Consider the following 23,723-nt stretch of genomic DNA (forward strand, 5'->3'; position numbering starts at 1 on the left):
TTTGACAATTTTTTTATATAAATTTATCAGACTTAAAAACTTATTAGCTGTTTAAAATTTGAACACACTATAAGAAAACTAATAAAACTGTAATATTATAACATTGGGCTGGTTTCAATTATTTGAGTTGGTGGGCCATTGCATGTATTATATTATCCAAGGAGAGGCGCAACAGTGGCAGCCCAAATGCTAACAGATCAGACCAATAAAAATAAGGGTAAAGTCCCTCTTTTACATTGTCTTGATACCACTTTACGTTATCATACTCTCGATTTCATCGATTTGCCCCACTAGACTTGAAAAAATGTCTCAGTGTGGCCATTGTTTTTTGTTTTGACACATTTGACCCTAACATCGTTAGATGTAAGCTATAAAGTTACCAAAACGTTACATCTCCCAGTTTAAATAATTATTAAAAAAAAACAACAAAAACAAAAAAATAAATAATAAAAAATTCAAGACAACAAGAGCATATAGTTCATGACGTCAGCCACAATTTTTTTTTTTTTTATTATTTTTATAATTATTTAAACTGGGAGATTTGAATTTTTTGTAATTTTGAGACTTAGATCGTATGGTGTTAGGGTTGAAAGTCTGAAAAATTAACGACGATGACCACATTGAGATAATTTTTCAAATACAGGTTGAAAAATTGATGCAATCGAGATTAAGAGAGGGTAAAGTGATATCAATAAAATTACAAGTGGAAAGTGAAATTTACACTAAAAATGAAAATAAAAATAAATTAAAAAGCAATAATCCGTCTCTGTTGTTCTTTGCCTCGATCACGGAGAGAAAACGATTATCGATTTAGCTTTCGATTTGTGTTTAATGCAGCATGTTTAGTACTTAAAGCCGGAGAAAAATCGGTCGGTATCGTAGGGTTTGTGCTGTCAACAGTATGCATTGTTCCGGCGATTTACGGTAGAGAGATGCCGGCGTTGATTCAGCCGAAGAGCTTGCTGATTTTCGCGGCGGCTTTAGTTCTCGTCTTTCTCGCTTTCTCCTTCTCTCGACAGGTAAAAAAAGTTTCTCCGTTCAGTGACCTTTTCTTTTTTTTTTTGAACTTTTCGCAATTATTGCTTCTCTGAATTCCTGTGATTCTGATGCTTGTTGTTTAATTTGATGATTGAGCTGAATTATCAATTTTCAATTTGTTTGATTTAGATCTGATTGCACTTCTACATGATGGGTGATAGTTGTTTTCATGTGCTTTCTCTTCCTTCTGAATTTGAGATGCCGCCTGTGAGTGTGTGTGTGTATGTGTGTGTGTGTGTGTGTGTCTAATTTGCATTTTGCAAATCAATGAATTTGAGAGTTCCGTTGTAATATGCATTTTGCAAATCAATATGTAGAATCATAGAATGTGAAATCAAACTTAGGGTAGGTAGTCCATGAAAATTCACACTGCATTTATTTAACCTTTTCTATTTTGCTGTTTATGTTTCAGCCGACTTGCTTTTATCTTTATCTGTCAAAAGAAAATTTATCGTTACTTTCATTTTCCAATGTTGTGATCTTGTTTGCTACATTATTAGGATAACAATCACGAAAAAAAAAAATCCATAGATTTTAAACATACATATATAACACAGTTGTCGTGTAGTTGTGTTTTATCCTAATTCTGCTGCCATTTCTTACTTTTGTCGTCTTTTACAACTCCAGCAGGTAGAGAAGACAGAAAAGGTCCACGAGATCACCCATATCGTATTTTTGGATGTCGACATAGATGAACAACGTATAGGTATACCCACCTATCAATGCTGAACTTTCATCTTCTCGATGCAGTATAAATTTTAAAGTATTGCGAATCCTCGATATCTACAGGTAGAATTACTGTTGGATTATATGGTCAAGTTGTGCCAAAGACTGTGGGTAATGTGTTCTATCTTCTACTCGAATGTTCTCCATTTTCGATAGACTACTTTTGATTTATTTGTATGCATTGCTTTAATTCCTGGTTTCGATTTACAATTTTCTTTGCAGAGAATTTTAGGGCTTTGTGTACAGGTACTTTTCATTCACAATTTTAGGTCAAGTTGATATGGCTTCTTCTTCATCCTTTACCTCGTTTGTTAACCGTCTTCTTTTGGAAACAGGGGAGATGGGAAAAGCCGTAAATAAGAAAGTTCTACACTATAAGCGAACCCCATTTCATCGTATTATACCTGGATTCTTGATACAAGGTGGAGATATTGCCTCTGGAGATGGAAGAGGAAACCAATCTATATACGGTGGCACTTTTCACGACGAGAATTTCAAGTTAAAAGACTCGCATGCAGGTCTACAATCATCTTCCAGTATCTTGTTTAATACTTCAAGAATCTTTTTCTATTAAATTTTATTTATTTCTAATCACTTTTGCAGGTGTTCTGGCCATGGCGAATTCAGGTCCCGATTCTAACGGGTCACAGTTTTTCATCACAACAGTCAAGGCCTACTGGTAAGGCTGATTTTCCGACGTAGCATTTCGGTCAAAAAAAAAGAAAATTATTCACATTTCGATCAAAAAAATAAATAATAAAATAAAATACACAGGTTGGATGGTGAGTATGTTGTTTTTGGCAAAGTCATCGACGGAATGGATACAGTGTACGCAATCGAGGGGAGTGCCGGGACCTACAGTGGTAAGCCGAGGAAGAAAGTAATCATTTCTGATTCTGGGGAAATATCGAAGAACGAGTCGGAAGAAGATAGTCGAATTTCAATAACGTGACAAATAAAAAGCATCCAAGATCTCAGTCGGTTAGATTTCTTTCGTCTCCATCCTTCTCTCGTTTTTGTTTAATTAAACTATTGACTGCAACATCACTGTATATTTGATCACCTGTGATTTGTTTAAAGAAAGAAAAAAAAAATATCAGCGTCTCGTTATCGTCTCATGAAACCTTTTTGACAAAACTTGATTGTATTATTTGTCGAATTTAATCCTAATTTCCGAACAAGACATCAATTATAAGTTCGAGTTTATCTCCATATAAGTGTCGATCGTTTGTATGGTTTACAATGAGAATAGACACGATGAAAATACGAAAGTTTGATAAATACAAAACGGAACGAAACATTTCATTTTATATCACTTGTAGAGGTTTTGTACAAATAAAGTAATGAGCTAAATAATAAACCCATGTGCATAAACGTGACTGTTCATTTTCATCTGCTTAATTACTGCTCTCAGACAAGCAACATATCAACGTCAGGTGAACCAGATTTCACTTCACTTAATTTACAGACAACATTTTCTTGTCCAAAGAAATGAAATATATCAATAATTAGTTTTTATTTAATCCCAAAACAAAATATAAATTGTTAAATTATCGGTACATGATAACACAGTAAGGTCCCATTTGGTTGTCAATATAAAATTAAATAATTTAATAAAAATCCAATTATTTTATCGGCCCCGGGACGCCTGACAAAACAAACCCTATAAAAGGCAAGACAAGTCTAAATACGCCATGATAATATAATAGAAAAGTCTAAATACGCCATGATAATATAATATTTGCCGGTCGATTCTGGTAAGTTAATGGGGATAACAAACTTCAAACAAAGTCAAATTATTGAGTTAATATTGACTAATCTCACCGGCCAAACGAGGCTTAAAGAGCCTGGAAGTTCGAATCCACTAATTATTAAACATTTTAAGGGTGTTTTTTTTTTTTTTTTTCCTTTTTTAATCTGGGTTCTAGAAATAAGAATTGGATAAACTGAAGAAGGTTAAACCAAACTTGACCAGAAGTTCAATTTTTAAACAATTAGTTCACTAAGGTAAGATTCATCAATCATTACTCTCCAAGATGAGATCAAATGAAATAATCAATATTAAAAATTTGTTGGTGATATATACAAATATATATAAAATTCTCTATATTGTACAATTGGGTCCATTATACAATATATTATTACATAATACATACCATAGATCTACAAAAAAAAGATGGCCAAATTGTAATAATTGCACAACACCAGTGGCAAATACATTAATCAAATCTTATATAAATCATCATAAAATTTCAACCATTCTCATCACTTAGCTAATTAGCTAAAATAAGTTGACTCCTCACACCTCAAAAAAGTTTGTATCTATAATTATATATCTATGGCGATGGCTTTCAAGATGGTACACACACTGAACACAGCCATTTTCACACACAAAAACACACACATCACTATGTATACATATATATATTTTCTTGAATTTTGGTTAATCGCAGGCGACCGCGTCGATGTGGGTGACGGACGAATGTAAGAACTCGTTCATGGAGATGAAGTGGAAGAAGGTTCATCGGTACATAGTTTTCAAGATCGACGAAAGATCTCAAATGCTGACGGTCGACAAAGTCGGCGGCGCCGGAGAATGCTACGGCGACCTTGCCGCCGCCTTGCCGGAGGACGGCTGCCGCTACGCCGTCTTCGATTTCGACTTCATCACCGTCGACAATTGCCGCAAGAGCAAGATCTTCTTCATTGCATGGTCCGTTACCACTTCACTATATATACTAAAAAATAATATCAAATTCAATTTTTCGATACTTAGTTAAAAGCTCGTTTGAGCTTTAATTTGTTAAATATTTATTCTCGTTCAATAAGTTGTTAATGCGCCTAACTAAAAAAATGCTAAAATATTTTTTCGGTTCGATTGTTTGTCAAGCCAAACTCAAAATATGATTTCGAAACTGGATAGAAATTCAAATAAATTTAAGTAAATATATGTTCGTTTTGACTCGATTCGTTTACGCCCCTATTGAAATATATGTGATACGAAAATAATTGTGATGAACAGGGCTCCAAGTGGATCAAGAATTAGAGACAAAATTCTGTATGCAACATCAAAAGATGGATTGAGAAAAGCATTAGATGGAATCCATTATGAATTGCAAGCTACGGATCCAACTGAGATGGGGTTTGATGTAATTAAGGATAGAGTCAAATAATTTACATTAATTAATTACTAATCAAGATCGAAATATTGTACTTTTAATTTAATAATTCCACTTAGGCATGCTTTTATTTCTTTTTGGTAATGTTACCCCTTTTTTTTTCCTCTAAGATGTGGTGCTAATTGCTTTGTAATTATATAGCTCTCCTAATCTAAGGGACTTGCTATTTACCATTTGAAAATTGCTATTTGCGGTTTATAACAAAAAACACTTTATCTCTTTAAAACCCCAAAACTTCTTAAAAAAATCCAAAAACCCCCCAAAACGCGTAAAAGCCCAACTTGGGCGCCCATTCATGCAGTGCACGCCCAAGTTGGGCGTGCAAGCTGCATTTGGACCCCCATCTTGGGCGTTCCAACATGTTTTTGCGAAAAAAAAAAGCCCTACAAATCGATTTGTAGGGCTTTTTAACATGAAATTGGTTCCGTAATCGATATACCCAATGCATATTACACATAAAAGAGTAGAAATTACATCAAAAAATCGAAGCCCAACCCTTCTTCAAGCTTGATTTCAAATTTTCGATTTTTTTTTTGTTGCTATTTGCAGTTTGGGGGGTTTTTTGGATTTTTTTGGAAAGTTTTGGGGTTTTAGAGAGATAAAATATTTTTTGTTATAAACCGTAAATATCAATTTTCTAACCGCAAATAGCATTTCCTCTAATTAATCATACTTGTCAGCACCTTTTTAATCTCTTTCAAGGTAAGTACAACTGTACAACCATCCCCTCAGCTATGAATCTTTTAACATGTCCACCCTTGCAGTGTCAAATTTAGTGGAATTTTCTAGATTACGTGGAATATTCTCAAGTTTGCACTCGTTTTATCCCATTCGAGCTCTACATATTGAACCAAGATGATCATAAGGTGTGTTTATTGGCTTGTAAATATCAGATTATGTTGCATTAGAAACTGTTTTTTTTTTGCACTAAACGAATACAAACTAGAGAATATTCACAAAAGTTAAAAGTATTATATTGAATTTGACACCATAAAAATTAACGTGTAAAAATATTTGTAGCTAAGAGGTGGTTGTAACCACTCAAACAACATAGGATTTTTCACCTTTAAATCTTACCATAGGGGGTGCCTGTAATTTATCCTATACATTAATTGTGATTGAGTTCTTGATGCTATAATGCATGATTTCCCATATATATATATATATATATATATATATATATATATATATATATATATATATATATATATATATATATATATATATATATATATATATATATATATATATATATATATATATATATATATATATGGGCCTTACCTATAAATAAAAGCGAATCAATACCAATGCATAAAAATTGGGAGAACTAGAGCAAAAGAAGAGGAGGATGAAAATAAAATCAGTACCATGGCTGAGAAATTGGGTTGGAGAAAAGGGGTGGGCACCCAAAAATTATGAGCCGACAATTCCTGAATAATCCAACTCCGGATATGATCGAAAATAGGACGTACGATTTGTTGAATTCGAAAAATTATATATATTTACAAAAGAAAAGATCCCAATACCTGCATTCGATCCTTAAATTAGGTGGCAGAGAGAAGAAGGAGGCAGAGAGAAGGAGGTGGGGGCTGCACAGATAACGTAGGTGGCGGAGATGCGGGATAAACAGATAACGTAGGTGGCGGAGATGCGGGATAATATTAAAAAAAGATTGAGAAAATATGTAAGCAAGTGGAAGAGGGCGGCGTCTGCAATTGGTTGAAAAAAGAGGTGGGAAGTGATGTTGGCGGCAGGGGCGGTGGGCATCGAACGAAGCGGCAATGGCGGGCGTGGAAGCGGCGAACGGTGGAACGGTGGAGGTCAACAATTGTGGCCGGATGTGAAGGCCTTCGCTGAAACGACGCCGTTTTTGAGCGAGCGGATTAAAAGAAAAGGAAAAAAAGAAGCAGAGACGTCGTGGTCGAGCAGCTTGGGAAGAAAAGGAAAAAGAAAAGAACGCGGCCATCTTCTTCAATTCTTTTCTTTTCGCTTTATTTTTCAAGCAGCTCGACCATGTCCTGTGTGCTTTATTTTCTCTTTTCTTTTAATCAGTTTGCTGGAAAACGACATCTTTGAACGCCCGAGCCTAACTATGGCCAACAATTGTTGACCTCCGCCGTCCGTGCCTGCCGCCATCGCTTCGTTCGATGCCCACCGCCCCGCCGCCAATGTCAATTCCCACCTCTGTTTTCATCCAATTGCAGACTTCTTCTTCTCGACTCTAGGTATGACCTCCACCGTTCCACCGTTCGCCGTTTCCACGCCCGCCGCTGCCGCTTCGTTCGATGCCCACTGCCCCTGCCGCCAACGTCACTTCCCACCGCATTTTTCCTCCAATTGCAGACCTCTCCCCTTTTCGATCATATCGGGAGTTGGATTACTCAGGAATTGTCGGCTCATAATTTTTGGGTGCCCACCCCTTTTCTCCAACCCAATTTCTCAGCCATGGTACTGATTTTATTTTCATCCTCCTCTTCTTTTTCTCCAGTTCTCCCAATTTTTATGCATTGGTATTGATTCGCTTTTATTTTATAAGCAACGCTCGATCAAGCAACCACAACTCTCGATTACCAGGTATGCAATCAATCCTAATCCTACCCCTAAGGATTAGGATTACATATATATATTAACCTATATATATATATATATATATATATATATATATATATATATATATATATATATATATATATATATATATATATATATATATATATATATATATATATATATATTAATTTTGGTATAAAATGGACGTTTTAATCAATCCTAATCCTACCCGTTTATATATTTACCCTTTTCCTTATATGCAATTTTGGAATTGACATTGGCGGCGGGGCGGTGGGCATCGAACGAAGCGATGGCGGCAGGCACGGACGGCGGAGGTCAACAATTGTTGGCCATAGTTAGGCTCGGGCGTTCAACGACGTCGTTTTCCAGCAAACTGATTAAAAGAAAAGAGAAAATAAAGCACACAAGACATGGTCGAGCTGCTTGAAAAATAAAGCGAAAAGAAAAGAATTGAAGAAGATGATTGGAAGGAAGGACAGGAACGACGCCGTTTCGTGTTAAAAGGGGGCAAACAAAAAGCAAAAAGAAATTGCATATAAGGAAAAGGGATTATCCCCATATTCTGCTCACTACAGAACGACGCCGTTTCAGTGCCCCGACCTCACATATCGCCCACAACTGTTGACCTCCTCCACCCGCTTCGCCCGGCGTCCGCCGCCGCTTCGCCTGATGCCCCTATCACATGGCGTCGTTTTTTTCCTCCAGTAGTATGCCTCGCCGCCCTCCTCGTCTATATCTTAAATTTGTGGGTGTGATTTCTACGGTTCAAGAATTCAACAAATCTTTCAATGAACCTTCAAATATTCACCTTAACAGGAACGACGCTGTTTCGTGTTAAAAGGGGGCAAAGAAAAAGCAAAAAGAAATTGCATATAAGGAAAAGGGATTATCCCCATATATATATACTTTCGTTCCTGTCCTTCCTTCCAATCATCTTCTTCTAGTCTTTTCTTTTCGCTTTATTTTTCAAGCAGCTCGACCATGTCCTGTGTGCTTTATTTTCTCTTTTCTTTTAATCAGTTTGCTGGAAAACGACGTCGTTGAACGCCCGAGCCTAACTATGGCCAACAATTGTTGACCTCCGCCGTCCGTGCCTGCCGCCATCGCTTCGTTCGATGCCCACCGCCCCGCCGCCAATGACAATTCCAAAATTGCATATAAGGAAAAGGGTAAATATATAAACGGGTAGGATTATGATTGATTAAAACGTCCATTTTATACCAAAATTAATATATATATATATATATATATATATATATATATATATATATATATATATATATATATATATATATATATATGTGTTAATATATATATGTAATCCTAATCCTTAGGGGTAGGATTAGGATTGATTGCATACCTGGTAATCGAGAGTTGTGGTTGCTTGATCAAGCGTTGCTTGTAAAATAAAAGCGAATCAATACCAATGCATAAAAATTGGGAGAACTGGAGGAAAAGAAGAGGAGGATGAAAATAAAATCAGTACCATGGCTGAGAAATTGGGTTGGAGAAAAGGGGTGGGCACCCAAAAATTATGAGCCGACAATTCCTGAGTAATCCAACTCCGGATATGATCGAAAAGGGGAGAGGTCTGCAATTGGAGGAAAAATGCGGTGGGAAGTGACGTTGGCGGCTGGGGCGGTGGCTGCCAAACGAAGCAGCGGCGGCGGCGGAAACGGACAGCGGCCACGAACGGAGTCAACAATTGTAGACTACCGTCGTGGACCGACGCGAGAAGAGTAAAAGAAAAGGAAAAATAAAAAGAAGCACGTCGATCGTGCATATTCAGAAAGAAAACGGAAAAGAAAAGAAAGGAGAGAGTTGATTGGCCGGGGCGAACAGAACGGCGTCGTTTCAAATAAAAAGTGGTTAAGTATATATATATGTCTATGGCCCCCTTTCTCCGCCCCCTATTTACTTTCGTTTTTTTTTTTGCCACTTTTTATTTGTTAAATTATATATATCAGTCTAATCTTTGGGTGAAAAGAAAACATCGTATACAATACCTAACTATGGCCAACAATATTTTATCCACCTCCAATAATCTTAGTTGAGGTAAAAATTAAGAAATGTGATACCTACGTTGACTAAAGGGGTTTACTATTCATAGTGCAATTTTTTCCAGTTACAGTGCAAAATAATTCATTTGTCAAGAAATCCTTTAACTTTTTTCCAAATTCTCTCGACCTCCGAATTCTTAAACTTTCCAAATCGTCAAATTTTTCCGATAATATCAATTAGAACACAATAATTATCAATATGAAACAAACCTACTTCGATTTTGAGATAACGAACGTATTTTTTTTATCGAATTTTGACATTTTTTATGCATTTCGTGTTGTATTGCACGAAATGGAACACTGCATTTCGTGCAATACAACACGAAATGCCCTTTTTTCATAAATTTGTTTTATTTCGTGTAAATTTACACGAAATGCAAGTTTGTATTTCGTGTAAATTTACACGAAATAAAACAAATTTATGAAAAAAGGCATTTCGTGTTGTATTGCACGAAATGCAGTGTTCCATTTCGTGCAATACAACACGAAATGCATAAAAAAACATACAATTGTGGTTTCGTGTATCGTAAAAAAACACTATTTCGTGCTTCTTTACACGAAATGCCTTCATCCATTTCGTGTTAGGGAATACGAAATGTTCATGCACAAAATATAGTTGGGAAAGGGTTTGAAAGAATTGCGGTTTTTTTCTTTGAAAATTACAAATGAAATAAAGTCGCACTGCAAGGTGGTAAAATTTGTTCTATGAATAGCATTTCAGTTGACTAAATTACAAAGAAAACATCGTACATACAAAGCATATGTTAGATATTTTTCTTTTCTTCCCAAAATTAATATATATATATATATATATATATATATATATATATATATATATATATATATATATATATATATATATATATATATATATATATATGTAATCATAATCCTTAGGGGTAGGATTAGGATTTTAATTGCATACCTGGTAATCGAGAGTTGTGGTTGCTTGATCAAGCGTTGCTTATAAAATAAAAGCGAATCAATACCAATACATAAAAATTGGGAAAATAAAAAAGAAAAGGCATGAAGAAAAAGGGTGTTATCCCCATATCTTAAATTATATATATTTATATCCCAATACCTGCATTCGAATTAAATATTTTTCAAGCAGCAGAAACACAAGAAAGCGATTCCAGGACTACTGACTTGGCGATCAGTACCTACAAAGCAAAGCCATGAAGATTCCAATTCCCGAAGTACAGTAAAAAAACATGATTATATCAACACCTTAAAACAGATAATAACGAAAATAAATGCAACACTTTTCAGCAATTTTAAATAAAACCTGGGAACTTAGGTAGCAGAGAGAAGAAGGAGGTGGGGGCTGCACAGATAACGTAGGTGGCGGAGATGCGGGATAAACAGATAACGTAGGTGGCGGAGATGCGGGATAATATTAAAAAAAAATTGAGAAAATATGTAAGCAAGTGGAAGAGGGCGGCGTCTGCAATTGGTTGAAAAAAGAGGTTGGAAGTGATGTTGGCGGCAGGGGCGGTGGGCATCGAACGAAGCGGCAGCGGCGGGCGTGGAAGCGGCGAACGGTGGAACGGTGGAGGTCAACAATTGTGGCCGGATGTGAAGACCTTCGCTGAAACGACGCCGTTTTCGAGCGAGCGGATTAAAAGAAAAGGAAAAAAAGAAGCAGAGACGTCGTGGTCGAGCAGCTTGGGAAGAAAAGGAAAAAGAAAAGAACGCGACGTCGTTGAACGCCCGAGCCTAACTATGGCCAACAATTGTTGACCTCCGCAGTCCGTGCCTGCCGCCATCGCTTCGTTCGATGCCCACCGCCCCGCCGCCAATGTCAATTCCCACCTCTGTTTTCATCCAATTGCAGACTTCTTCTTCTCGACTCGACCGACCTCTGCATTATTTCTTTTCGCTTTTCTTTCTCGCTTTATTTTCCCCTTCTTTTGTGCCCCTCTCACTCCACGGCAGTTGCTGGTCGGCGGCCCGCCGTCGTGCCGCTCCATCCCTCCAACCGTTGTTTTCCTTTTCTCCTACAGTATCCCTTCCAATTTTTGTTTTTCTAAAAAAGAAAAAGATCCCAATACCAATACATAAAAATTACAACCACCTCCTTGAATACGATGTTTTCCCACCTCACTGGGCACCTTATATCCATTCTTTAAATTAGGGTACATACAATAAAGGGAAAAGAAAAGATTTGAAGACGCTGATTGGTGAGAGTGAGGCCAACGACGACGTTTTGACATTAGATGGGCCAAAAGAAAATAAAAAAGAAAAGGCATGAAGAAAAATGGTGTTATCCCCATATATATATATATATAAGTATCCCTTTTCCTTATATGCAATTTCTTTTTGCTTTTCGTTTGCCCCCTTTTAACACGAAACGGCGTCGTTCCTGTCCTTCCTTCCAATCATCTTCTTCAATTCTTTTCTTTTCGCTTTATTTTTCAAGCAGCTCGGGGATAATCCCTTTTCCTTATATGCAATTTCTTTTTGCTTTTTGTTTGCCCCCTTTTAACACGAAACGGCGCGTTCCTGTCCTTCCTTCCAATCATCTTCTTCAATTCTTTTCTTTTCGCTTTATTTTTCAAGCAGCTCGACCATGTCCTGTGTGCTTTATTTTCTCTTTTCTTTTAATCAGTTTGCTGGAAAACGACGTCGTTGAACGCCCGAGCCTAACTATGGCCAACAATTGTTGACCTCCGCCGTCCGTGCCTGCCGCCATCGCTTCGTTCGATGCCCACCGCCCCGCCGCCAATGTCAATTCCAAAATTGCATATAAGGAAAAGGGTAAATATATAAACGGGTAGGATTAGGATTGATTAAAACGTCCATTTTATACCAAAATTAATATATATATATATATATATATATATATATATATATATATATATATATATATATATATATATATATATATATAGGTTAATATATATATGTAATCCTAATCCTTAGGGGTAGGATTAGGATTGATTGCATACCTGGTAATCGAGAGTTGTGGTTGCTTGATCAAGCGTTGCTTATAAAATAAAAGCGAATCAATACCAATGCATAAAAATTGGGAGAACTGGAGAAAAATAAGAGGAGGATGAAAATAAAATCAGTACCATGGCTGAAAATAAAATCAGTAACATATAAGATATTTTTCCTTATATGACCACGACGTCTCTGCTTCTTTTTTCTTATACCAATGCGTATAAGAAAAATTCAATGGTTTCTCGCTTGTTAAAATTGACCAGAAAATGGGTGAGGAAGAAAACATCGTATTCAATTCAATGAGCCTCAGTTCTGAGGATTAATAGATAGAGATGGGAAGGTAAATATTTCTGCAGCGGTGGCAGGAGGAGGACAACGCACGTACGGAAGTATGAGGAAAAAGGGAAGTGGCTGGGAAAAAGGGCTCCGTTGGAATTTGAACCGTAGAAATCACACCCACAAATTTAAGATATAGACGAGGAGGGCGGCGAGGCATACTACTGGAGGAAAAAAGCGGCGCCATGTGATAGGGGCATCGGGCGAAGCGGCGGCGGACGTCGGGCGAAGCGGCGGCGGACGCCGGGCGAAGCGGGTGGCGGAGGTCAACAGTTGTGGGCGATATGTGAGGTCGGGTCACTGAAACGGCGTCGTTCTGTAGTGAGCAGAGTAAAAGAGAACGGAACGACGTCGTTTGGCAATAAGCGGAATAAAAGAAAAAAGCAGAAATCAAGCAGGCGTGTCACACTCGAGCTGCATGGAAAATAAATGAAAAAGAAAACAATAGGAGACGCTGATTGGAGGGAGGGATTGAAACGGCGCAGTTTTGACCGTCCGTGCCTGCCGCCATCGCTTCGTTCGATGCTCACCGCCCCGCCGCCAATGTCAATTCCCACCTCTGTTTTCATCCAATTGCAGACTTCTTCTTCTCGACTCGACCGACCTCTGCATTATTTCTTTTCGCTTTTCTTTCTCGCTTTATTTTCCCCTTCTTTTGTGCCCCTCTCACTCCACAGCAGTTGCTGGTCGGCGGCCCGCCGTCGTGTCGCTCCATCCCTCCAACCGTTGTTTTCCTTTTCTCCTACAGTATCCCTTCCAATTTTTCTTTTTCTAAAAACAAAAATTAAAATATTGTTGGCCATGAAGATATAAGGTGGAATGTGAAATGTGAAATGTGAAATGTGAAATGTGAGGATTAAAAATTAAATGGTATAATGTATTGTATTGTATGTACCCTCTGTTGTTTTCTTTGTAATCAAATTGGAGTAAATTATCAATTCCGTTGTACTCTATTGCAGTCACCATACCACCGGGAGTTGACAAACTAACGTTGACTATGCCGTTATCTAACACCATACATATATATACACATATTATATTTTTTTTTAGATAAATCGCGAAATAAGAAATGCGACTTTAATTTAAATTACATGGTCTTCAAACAAATGCAACTGAACAGGAGGGTAATACATCTGATCATCATCGTTACTGTCCTTCTTGTGAATCCTTCTGTAATATAATTTGACAAAAAACAAAAGATTAGACTCAGTGGGGCCTACCTAGGAAGTATATGTTAGAATCTCACGGGCTGCATATATAAGCAAGTGGAAGAGGGCGGCGTCTGCAATTGGTTGAAAAAAGAGGTGGGAAGTGATGTTGGCGGCAGGGGCGGTGGGCATCGAACGAAGCGGCAGCGGCGGGCGTGGAAGCGGCGAACGGTGGAACGGTGGAGGTCAACAATTGTGGCCAGATGTGGAGGCCTTCGCTGAAACGACGCCGTTTTCGAGCGAGCGGATTAAAAGAAAAGGAAAAAAAGAAGCAGACACGTCGTGGTCGAGCAGCTTGGCAAGAAAAGGAAAAAGAATTGGGTTGGAGAAAAGGGGTGGGCACCCAAAAATTATGAGCCGACAATTCCTGAGTAATCCAACTCCGGATATGATCGAAAAGGGGAGAGGTCTGCAATTGGAGGAAAAATGTTACTGATTTTATTTTCAGCCATGGTACTGATTTTATTTTCATCCTCCTCTTCTTTTTCTCCAGTTCTCCCAATTTTTATGCATTGGTATTGATTCGCTTTTATTTTATAAGCAACGCTTGATCAAGCAACCACAACTCTCGATTACCAGGTGATATACCTAAATGGGCCGGCCCAATGGGCCCTCAAATTTATCTACCAATTAGGCCCATTACACGAAAGCCCAAGCTCCTTCAAAATAAGGTTTGGTCCCAACAAAGTAAGTCCAACCCATTCAACGATATATAAATAGATATTTTATTCATTCGTAAAGGTACGTTCTGATTATTCACAATCAATTCCGAGTTTTATTCTCTCTACAATCTCTACGATCCGTACATCTGACTTGAGCGTCGGAGGGGTTTCCGCCGGATCAACCCCCGGCTTAGTTCACGTGTGCTCATTTTGTAGGGATCTCAGGACCATCCAGTTATCAAGCTACTGATCCGCTTTGCTCTCCCAGCTCATTTTCTACACCCCCTAGGTGAGCTATATTTTAGCATCATCATTTTGGCGCCGTCTGTGGGAACGATGCAAACCAGATCACGTAGCCAACAAGATCCTCCTGAGGCGTCAGCTCGGAGAGAAAATGACACGGCTAATAACCTCCCAGTCCGTGGAGGATCTGGCATGCCACCTCCTCCACGCACCGCGGAGCCACCTCCTCCACGTGCCGTGGAGCCACCTCCTCCACGTGCTGCAGATCCGCCTCGCGAGGTTCAGGTGATCCCTCCTCGGGACCCACCACTCGCCGATCCACCACTCCCTGCTCCTCAAACGGTTCAAATAACCGAGGACGCACTCCAACGCATGATAGCAGAAGCCTCAACTCGCGCCGCTACGGAGGCCGTAACTCAATACATCGCCACGATGGGAGCAAACGCTCCCAATGCGATACCAGCGCCAGCTCCACCTATAGTGCCACATGTGGCCCCACCGCCAATTCAGAATCAAATAAGTGTCTCCTGCTCTACCTCGGACCCACGGTCCCGAGTGCAGCTATCTACAAATCACAGAGGGGCACAACCCAGACAGCAGCGTCGACGCTCACCCCCACGGGGGAATGCATCACCACAGAGAGTCCCTCTCTTTAATGAGGGAGAAGGCGAGGTAAACAGCAGAATGTCTCGTCAAAATCTCTTCCCCCAACCAAATAATCTAATGGGTGAAAGAATGCCTGTCCCAACAAGACGCAGTCCCTTCACCATAGACATTCTCAACGAGGTATTACCTCAAGGAGTAAAGATCTCGGGGTTACCTCAATTTGAAGGGACCACCGACCCGCAGGAGCACATAGAGAAATTCAGTGCCATGGCGGATTTATATGGCCCGACGGATGCTGCGATGTGCAAAATGTTCCGCACCACTCTCTCCAAGAGGGCAATGAATTGGTTCAACTCTCTACCCATGGGGTCGATTGACACATTCGCCCGGTTGTCAGCCCGGTTCACCAACCAATTCGCCATCAACAAACAATATGCCAAGACCCCAGCTCATCTTTTCTCTATAGTACAGAGAGATAACGAGACGCTCCGCAACTACATTAAGCGTTTCGTAGAGGCCGTCCACGAAGTCCCCAGTGTAGGGCAAGACATGCTCTCCGGGATTATGCAGCAGAACTTGAAACCGGGTAGATTCAAAGAATCTATCGCCGGGAGACCTCCAGGCAACCTAGAGGAGTTGCTGAATCGAGCTGAAAAATACGTCCGGATAGAGGAAGCCTCTACCCATGTTCCTCCTAAAAGGAAAAGGGAAGATGACCGTCAAGACAATAGGAGGCGCGATGATCGACGTCCACCACTTCCACCTCAAGGCCAACCCTCTTCCTCCTACAATAGGTTCACTCCGCTAAACACTCGTCTCACGGAAATCTTTCACGTGATAGAACAGAAAGGTTTAGCAGAGCCTCCACGTCCTATGCAGCCAAACGCAAAGCGAGAAAAGTCGGATCGTTATTGTCGATTCCACAAGGACAGAGGGCATACTACGGAGGAATGTGCACAACTCAAAATGGCGATAGAGAGGCTGATCAAACAAGGCCATTTAGGCGAATACATTGATAAGCCTCGAAATAAGCGCCGTGATGATCCTCCACGCCGAGATAATAATCGAGATCAACAGCAAAGGCGAGAGGATGGGGGTCACCGACGTGACCTAGATAACAACGATAACCAACCCACTCGCGGAATCATCTCCTTTATCTCCGGAGGACCGGCGGGCGGCGACTCGCAAAATGCAAGACGCACCCTCGCTCGATCAGCACGCATGAATCAAGAACGTGCTTCTCCATCCGCACGCATCTATCCAATACGAAGACCTGATCATAGCATAGTCTTCAACTCCTCTGACCTTGAAGGTCCAGATGAAGATCATGTCGATGCATTGGTAGTAACAACAACGGTGGCCAACTTCTTGGTCAAGAAGATATTAGTGGACGGTGGGAGCTCAGCTGACATCATGTACCTCCACGCTTTTAAGCAGCTGGGCATAGATAATGCCCGGTTTAATCCCGTCTCCACACCCCTGAAAGGATTCACAGGAGAAGGCATTTTATCCATGGGAGAAGTAGAGCTGCCCGTCTCTTTAGGGGAAGACCCTTGTCGAATCACCAAGCTAATCAAATTCCTCATCGTCGACAAGCCATCTCCCTACAACGTCATCTTAGGGAGGCCAGCCATCCATACATTCAAGTTTGTACCTTCCTCCTACCATCAGAAGTGGAAATTCCCGACCCCCTATGGAATGGGAGAAATACTTGGAGATAGACGTCTCGCCCGAGAGTGCTATGCAAGGGCCTTACGAGAACCTTCCAAGAAGCCTAAACCATCCGGAAGGGGAGACGACACCCAAAAATCCGACAAACGGAAGTGGGTCAATGCGATCATTGAGGACGATAAAGAAATCCTCATCAGTGTACCAGACGATAGCATCAAGCTAGCGGTTGTCGAAGAGCTTAAGCTCATAGAGCTCACACCTGGAGATGATTCCAAACTCCTACGCATCGGATCCGATTTAGATCCTGAGATGGAGAAGAAATTAGTCAAATTCTTACGGCACAACGGAGACGTGTTCGCTTGGAAAGCTCAAGATTTGTCAGGCATCCCCTCTCATGTAGCTCTACATCGGCTCAACGTCGACAAAAGGCTGAAGCCGATCAAGCAAAGGAAACGAACATTTGGACCCGAACGCAACAAGCACATCAAGGCAGAAGTGGCAAAACTCCTTGAAGCGGGCCACATACGACCAGTTCAGTATCCTGAATGGCTGTCGAACGTAGTACTCGTTCCCAAGCCGGGTGGCAAGTGGAGATTATGCGTAGACTTCACTGACCTCAACAAAGCCTGTCCTAAGGACCCATTTCCTCTACCCAGAATCGATCAGCTCATCGATTCGACCTCGGGGTGCGAACTCCTCAGCTTCCTCGATGCATACCAAGGGTATAACCAGATCTTACTTGCACCAGAAGATCAAGAGAGGGCTAGTTTCATCACTGACCAAGGCATCTACTGCTATCAAGTCATGCCCTTCGGGTTAAAAAACGCAGGAGCCACCTACCAGCGTCTAGTGAACAAAATGTTCGCAGATCAGATCGGTAAAAATATGGAGGTGTACATCGACGACATGCTCGTCAAGAGTGTCAAGGTCTCGGACCACCTAACTGATCTGGATCAGTGTTTCGCCACCCTGCGAAAATATAAGATGAAGCTCAACCCCCTCAAATGTTCATTCGGAGTTAGGGGAGGCAAATTTTTGGGTTATATGATTTCGCAGCGAGGAATCGAAGCTAATCCCGCGAAAATCGAAGCAATCACCTCCATGGCTCCGCCAACATCGATCAAGAAAGTTCAACAACTCAACGGCTGTTTGGCATCCCTGAATAGATTCATTTCAAGATCAGCGGACAGGGCTCTCCCATTTTTCAAGATTTTAAGGGGAGGAAAAAAGTTCGAGTGGGATGAGGCATGTCAAAAAGCCTTCACTGAGCTAAAGTCATACCTCGCATCACCACCCTTGCTTACAAAACCTCATCCGGGAGACACCCTCATGTTGTACTTAGCTACCTCGGCTGATGCCATCAGCGCGGTCCTCATCCGAGATGGAGGAAAAGGTCACCAACCCATATACTACATAAGTCGCGCTATTCAAGGAGCCGAGCAACGCTATACCAATATGGAGAAGCTCGCTCTCGCCCTCATCAACGCAGCCCGGAAGCTTCGACCTTACTTCCAGTCACATCAAGTGGTGGTTCTCACCAATTATCCACTGAAGCAAATACTAAGGAGTCCCGAAACGTCCGGACGATTAGCAAAATGGGCAATAGAGCTAAGTGAATACGGAGTGGAATTCAAACCCCGCCCGGCTATCAAAGCGCAAATATTGGCTGACTTTCTAGTCGAAATGACCACAGTAGAAGAAAGCACCTCTCTACCTACTTGGTCCGTCAGCGTCGATGGATCTTCCACTGCCACAGGAGGTGGAGCGGGCATCGTACTAACGAACCCCGACGGAGACGAATTCGAGTATGCTCAACGTTTCGAATTCACAGCCTCGAACAACGTCGCTGAGTACGAGGCACTGATAGCGGGAATCCGCCTCGCCCTAGCAGCCGGAGCGCGCAAGCTCCTAATCCAAAGCGACTCTCAGCTCGTCGTCAACCAAGTACTTGGAGCTTACGAGGCTAAAGAAGACACCATGGCCAAATACTTAGCTCTCGCGCATACTCTCTTATCTAAATTCGAGAGCTACGAGATAAGACAAGTACCTCGCTCCAATAACGTCCATGCTGACAAATATTGGAAGCTCCATGGCTAGCATCGGAAGTCGGAAGGTGACGCTCATCACCTCACCTCAGCCAGAGATAACTTCACCCACTGAAGTACAGTACACCGAGGAGGATGAACCATGCTGGTTCACTCCAATCCTGAAGTATCTCAAGAAGGGAGAACTTCCAGCGGATTCCACCGAAGCACGAAAGTTAAAAACGAGAGCCGCTCGCTTCGTCATAGTGGGAGAAGAGTTATACAAACGAGGGTTCTCATTCCCTTACCTCAAGTGCCTCGACCCGACCACAGCGGATTACGTACTTAGAGAAGTACACGAAGGCATCTGCGGAAATCACTTAAGCGGGAGAACTTTAGCTCTCAAACTACTGAGGCAAGGCTACTATTGGCCAACGATGCATGAAGACGCGAAGAAGTTAGTCCGGAAGTGTAAGCCCTGCCAAGAGCATGCAAATATCACTCACCTACCAGCGGCATTAATGCAACCAATTGACAGCCCCATTCCTTTCGCTCAATGGGGGATGGATTTAGTTGGACCATTCCCGCCCGCTACAGGAGGACGCAAATACCTCATTGTAGCAGTGGACTACTTCACCAAATGGGTGGAAGCTGAACCCTTAGCACGCATCCGAGAGGAAGAAGTCATCCAATTCCTATGGAAAAACATCGTGTGTCGCTTTGGAATCCCACGTTCCATTATCTCAGATAATGGAACACAATTTTGCGGTGACAAAGTGAAGAATTGGTGCCTTGGCTTAGACATCAAACAGTTCTTCACATCCGTAGCCAATCCACATGCTAACGGCCAGACGGAGGTCACGAATCGCACCATACTCCAACACCTTAAGACAAGGCTTGGAAGTGCCAAAGGGAAGTGGGTGGACGAATTGCCTAACGCACTATGGGCTTATCGCACAACCCCACGAGCAGCAACCGGAGAGTCGCCTTTCAATCTAGCTTTCGGAACAGAAGCTATAGCACCCGTTGAAATAGGTGAACCATCTTGGAGAATCACCAACTATGATCCAGCAGCTAATGAAAAAGCTATGCGAGGAAGCCTAGACCTTGTAGATGAGCTACGAGAGATCGCAGACATCCGACAACAGATGTACAAATCACGCATGGCCAAGGCATATAACTCAAAGGTCCGTCCCCGCTCCTTTCAAGTTGGGGATTTAGTCATCCGGAAAGCTGAAGCCTCTCACCCCATTGGCAAGCTCGACCCAAAGTGGGAAGGACCATATAAAATCACAAAAGTGGTCAACACTGGAGCATATCGCCTCGAGAACATTGATGGACACCCTATACCCAGAACATGGAATATAGGGAACCTCAAACGGTTCTACGCCTAAGGTATACACCTGCCTTACTTCAGATCAGTTGAGGTCACCATCCATACCCCTTCTATATGAAAGTTACTTACAAATTGTCACATCTGCAGGCTCCGCGACCTTCCACGTAACTCGTCTTGTAAGCTGTTTCTACATGGTTAGAAATTTTCTACTACATAACTAGGTACGTTAACATCCTACCTAAACTGGGGGGCTAGTAAATTTATTTTCACCAGCAATTCATCATCACATCCCACCATCTTATTACAGATTGAGAGCCAATTACGAGGGGATACATATTACTCAATCAACGGCCCAAAGAGCGAGAACACTCCATACCACATCGCCAAGGGTAACTACACTTCCACTAGCATTCAACACACGGATGATCTTATTTACTCCTACTAACGTGAAAAAATAATTCCACTAGCAGGCATGATCGCATAGTAACTCGCAGCAACTCACGAGTTGATTTCATATCTCGAAGTGCGAGGAAGAAAAAACATCCCCGTAGTATGGTACGTAGATCGGCAATGCACATCCCCTCAGCTTCAATTACTAAGTCTTCAATACAAATGCTTAGACAAAATTCCTTTTTCTCAATTATATTTGACAGGCATAGAGACGCCAAAGGAATTCATTTTACCATCAGCACAGCAAAACGAACGAGTACAAGGAAGACGTGGAAGAAGAACAAGTGTAGTACAGTCACTTAGAACAATTTTTATCAAGTCAAATTTTTTTTTTTTTTTGCTCCACCAGTCGTTATTTACCTTCGCCTCACGTAGGCCTATCGCATTAATCATTTACTTACATTCGCCTCACATAGGCATGTAACAACTCTCCTTTGCTATCGTTGAATAAATAATACTTTTCGCTTTACTATCTACGCCTTTACGTCTATACAAATTACCTCTTACCATGAGTTCAAGTCAATACCACCCTACAAACACTTAGAGAGATTTAGATAATCCGTATAGCCTGGCCAGCTGGATTAGCTAAGTCCTTTTATTTATTTCACGAGGTGTTAATTTTAAAACGTGGCCACGGACAAATATATTTAAGACCCAAGCGGTCCGAACAAAGGGCACGACCCTTAACAAAAACCTTGGGAGACTGATCCCCTCCTCAAGTACATCGCGTACAATGCTAAGTGTAAATACATATAAGCAGCGCATTAACTCTTGACAATGTCAAAACAAATAATTCAAGATATCAAACTTCAAATGTCAAACAAGGAAAAAATTCAAACGAAATAGTAGAGGACATACCCATCTACATTAGCGAGAAAAATAAACTAAGACTCCAAACAAAAAAAAAATATAAGTTTAACTATCCTAGCAAATAAATCTAAACTCCCCTACTGCGGGCGGAAGACGTCCCCACAGTGGGATCATCAGCAACAATATCAGCCACAAGCTCTGTGCCTGTCCCATCGACATCTACCTCATCATCCTCTCCATCCGAGATACCAGCCTCCATCCCTCGAATCACTTTCTCACTGATACCACCCGCATCGCGAAGATATTTGCGACAAGCACGCACTAATGGCTTATAGACCACAGCCAGCGCATGCTCCTCAATCATAGCAGCACACTCATCACTACCTCGGAAGCTAAGCTTGGTTTCCTCCACGATGGACTCCCTATAAGCCGCACCACCTGATGTTGCGAGGAACCTCTTCCCCGTCGCCTTCTCGACTTCGTATTTCTCCTTCAGCTGATCATAGCACTCGTTCAACTTATGAACATCATCCTTATACGCCTTCGCGTCACCTCGGATAACCTCGAGCTCTTCTCTCCTTTGAGCAAGCTCCTCTGTCCTTTGAGCAAGCTCTTCCGTCCGTTGAGCAAGATCGGACCGCGCTATCTCCAACTGGCTTAGAAGTTCATCCTCACGCGTCTGACTTCGAACTCGCTCCTCTTCCTTCCTAGCTTCCACATTCCTACCATGCTCCACGAGATATCTCCAAGTCGCTACCAACTAAAAAAAAAAAAACACAAGTCAAGGCAACAAAAGGATATACGGTGCTGACCCTTCGCCTTTGGTATCAAAACCCTTGGGTCAAATTCCACATCACACAACCTAGACTCCTTAATCCTCTTCGCCATATTCGCAGTTATCGTGAAACTTTTGCACGTAGGGCTCCATACCACAGGGACGTCGAAAGTGGGAGCCCTCACATAAAAAAAATAGGTTTTCCACTCCCCCAAAGATAACTTCACACTCTTCACGAATTGGTAGGGAACGCGAGGATGAAAACAAAAGAAAGGCCATTTATTGGGCCGATGCAGCGTAAATAACGCCTGGAACAAACTCACAGTCACAGGCAAACCCACTAGAGACACTCTATGGTAAAACGCCTCAAACATAAGAATTGCAGTCGGAGTTAGCTGACTGTTCCCTATATTGAATTCCTCGCAAACCTTCAACAAGGTCGGATGCGGAGTAATCTGAGAGGTACACGTCACATACGCCAAGAAAACCGTATGAAATCCATCGGGTGGCGAATACAACCGGTCTCCCTACTAATGCAACAACAATTCGATATTTCTAGGTGCTCCAACTAGACGACGAATAGACTGCAAATGCTCTTCCGTCAATTTACTATCAACATCACCTGGCGGAATATCATCTTCCTCCTCCTCTTCATCCGTCAACTCAACTTCACTACTTGGCACCGCATGATCACTCGCCAAAGGAGCTTGATTCGAATCATCACTATCGCTCCCAAAATCCACGACTCGACGCCCATAGCGACGTCTACTGGAATCCGCTTCATCAACAGCAGGGCAAATATTAATATTGTTACGCACTTCTACATCGTCACTCCACGATTCAATAGTTCCATCACCGACCAAAACTTCCCCCGTTTAAAACACCACGCGAATCAGCACCCTCGGAAATTTGCCCGTCAATTTCGCCCGAACCGGGCTCAAAACCGGGCTGTAACGCGCCCTCACGCGCGCGCGTGGCCCCAAAAGGGGCGGATCCACGCGCGCGCGCGTCACCTGCCTGCCCAGCGACACGTGCACCCCCCCCCACTGGCCCCCGCGCGCGCGTCCGCTTCACCCAAC

General features: G+C 41.6%; 2 protein-coding genes and 1 long non-coding RNA gene across 5 annotated transcripts; all 3 read left to right on the forward strand.

Moving 5' to 3' along the window:
* The first annotated feature begins 617 nt into the window (after positions 1-617).
* Positions 618-2,981, forward strand: LOC105954586 (peptidyl-prolyl cis-trans isomerase CYP21-1). Of its 2 annotated transcripts, none has more exons than XM_012978249.2 (7): positions 618-1,019; positions 1,666-1,744; positions 1,828-1,875; positions 1,987-2,010; positions 2,100-2,282; positions 2,368-2,443; positions 2,539-2,981. In XM_012978249.2, the coding sequence occupies exons 1-7, from the start codon at positions 933-935 to the stop codon at positions 2,714-2,716; spliced, it is 675 nt and encodes a 224-aa protein (XP_012833703.1). In that variant the 5' UTR covers positions 618-932; the 3' UTR covers positions 2,717-2,981. The 2 variants fall into 2 exon arrangements, with proteins under 2 accessions (XP_012833703.1, XP_012833704.1); XM_012978250.2 differs by having other exon boundaries at positions 722-1,019; positions 1,669-1,744.
* On the forward strand, positions 2,611-5,116 carry LOC105954587 (actin-depolymerizing factor 5). Of its 2 annotated transcripts, none has more exons than XM_088813425.1 (3): positions 2,611-2,745; positions 4,218-4,477; positions 4,787-5,116. In XM_088813425.1, the coding sequence occupies exons 2-3, from the start codon at positions 4,230-4,232 to the stop codon at positions 4,935-4,937; spliced, it is 399 nt and encodes a 132-aa protein (XP_088669551.1). In that variant the 5' UTR covers positions 2,611-2,745; positions 4,218-4,229; the 3' UTR covers positions 4,938-5,116. The 2 variants fall into 2 exon arrangements, with proteins under 2 accessions (XP_088669551.1, XP_012833705.1); XM_012978251.2 differs by lacking the exon at positions 2,611-2,745 and adding an exon at positions 4,029-4,123.
* A 15,962-nt stretch (positions 5,117-21,078) lies between these two features.
* On the forward strand, positions 21,079-21,526 carry LOC148765135 (uncharacterized). Its single transcript, XR_016029850.1, has 2 exons — positions 21,079-21,164; positions 21,263-21,526. It is a non-coding gene; the product is annotated as an uncharacterized LOC148765135 (long non-coding RNA).
* Positions 21,527-23,723: the final 2,197 nt, after the last annotated feature.

This window comes from Erythranthe guttata, chromosome 14, assembly GCF_056151865.1.
Source record: "Erythranthe guttata isolate IM_541 chromosome 14, IM_541, whole genome shotgun sequence".
Classification (NCBI taxonomy): Eukaryota; Viridiplantae; Streptophyta; class Magnoliopsida; order Lamiales; family Phrymaceae; genus Erythranthe; species Erythranthe guttata.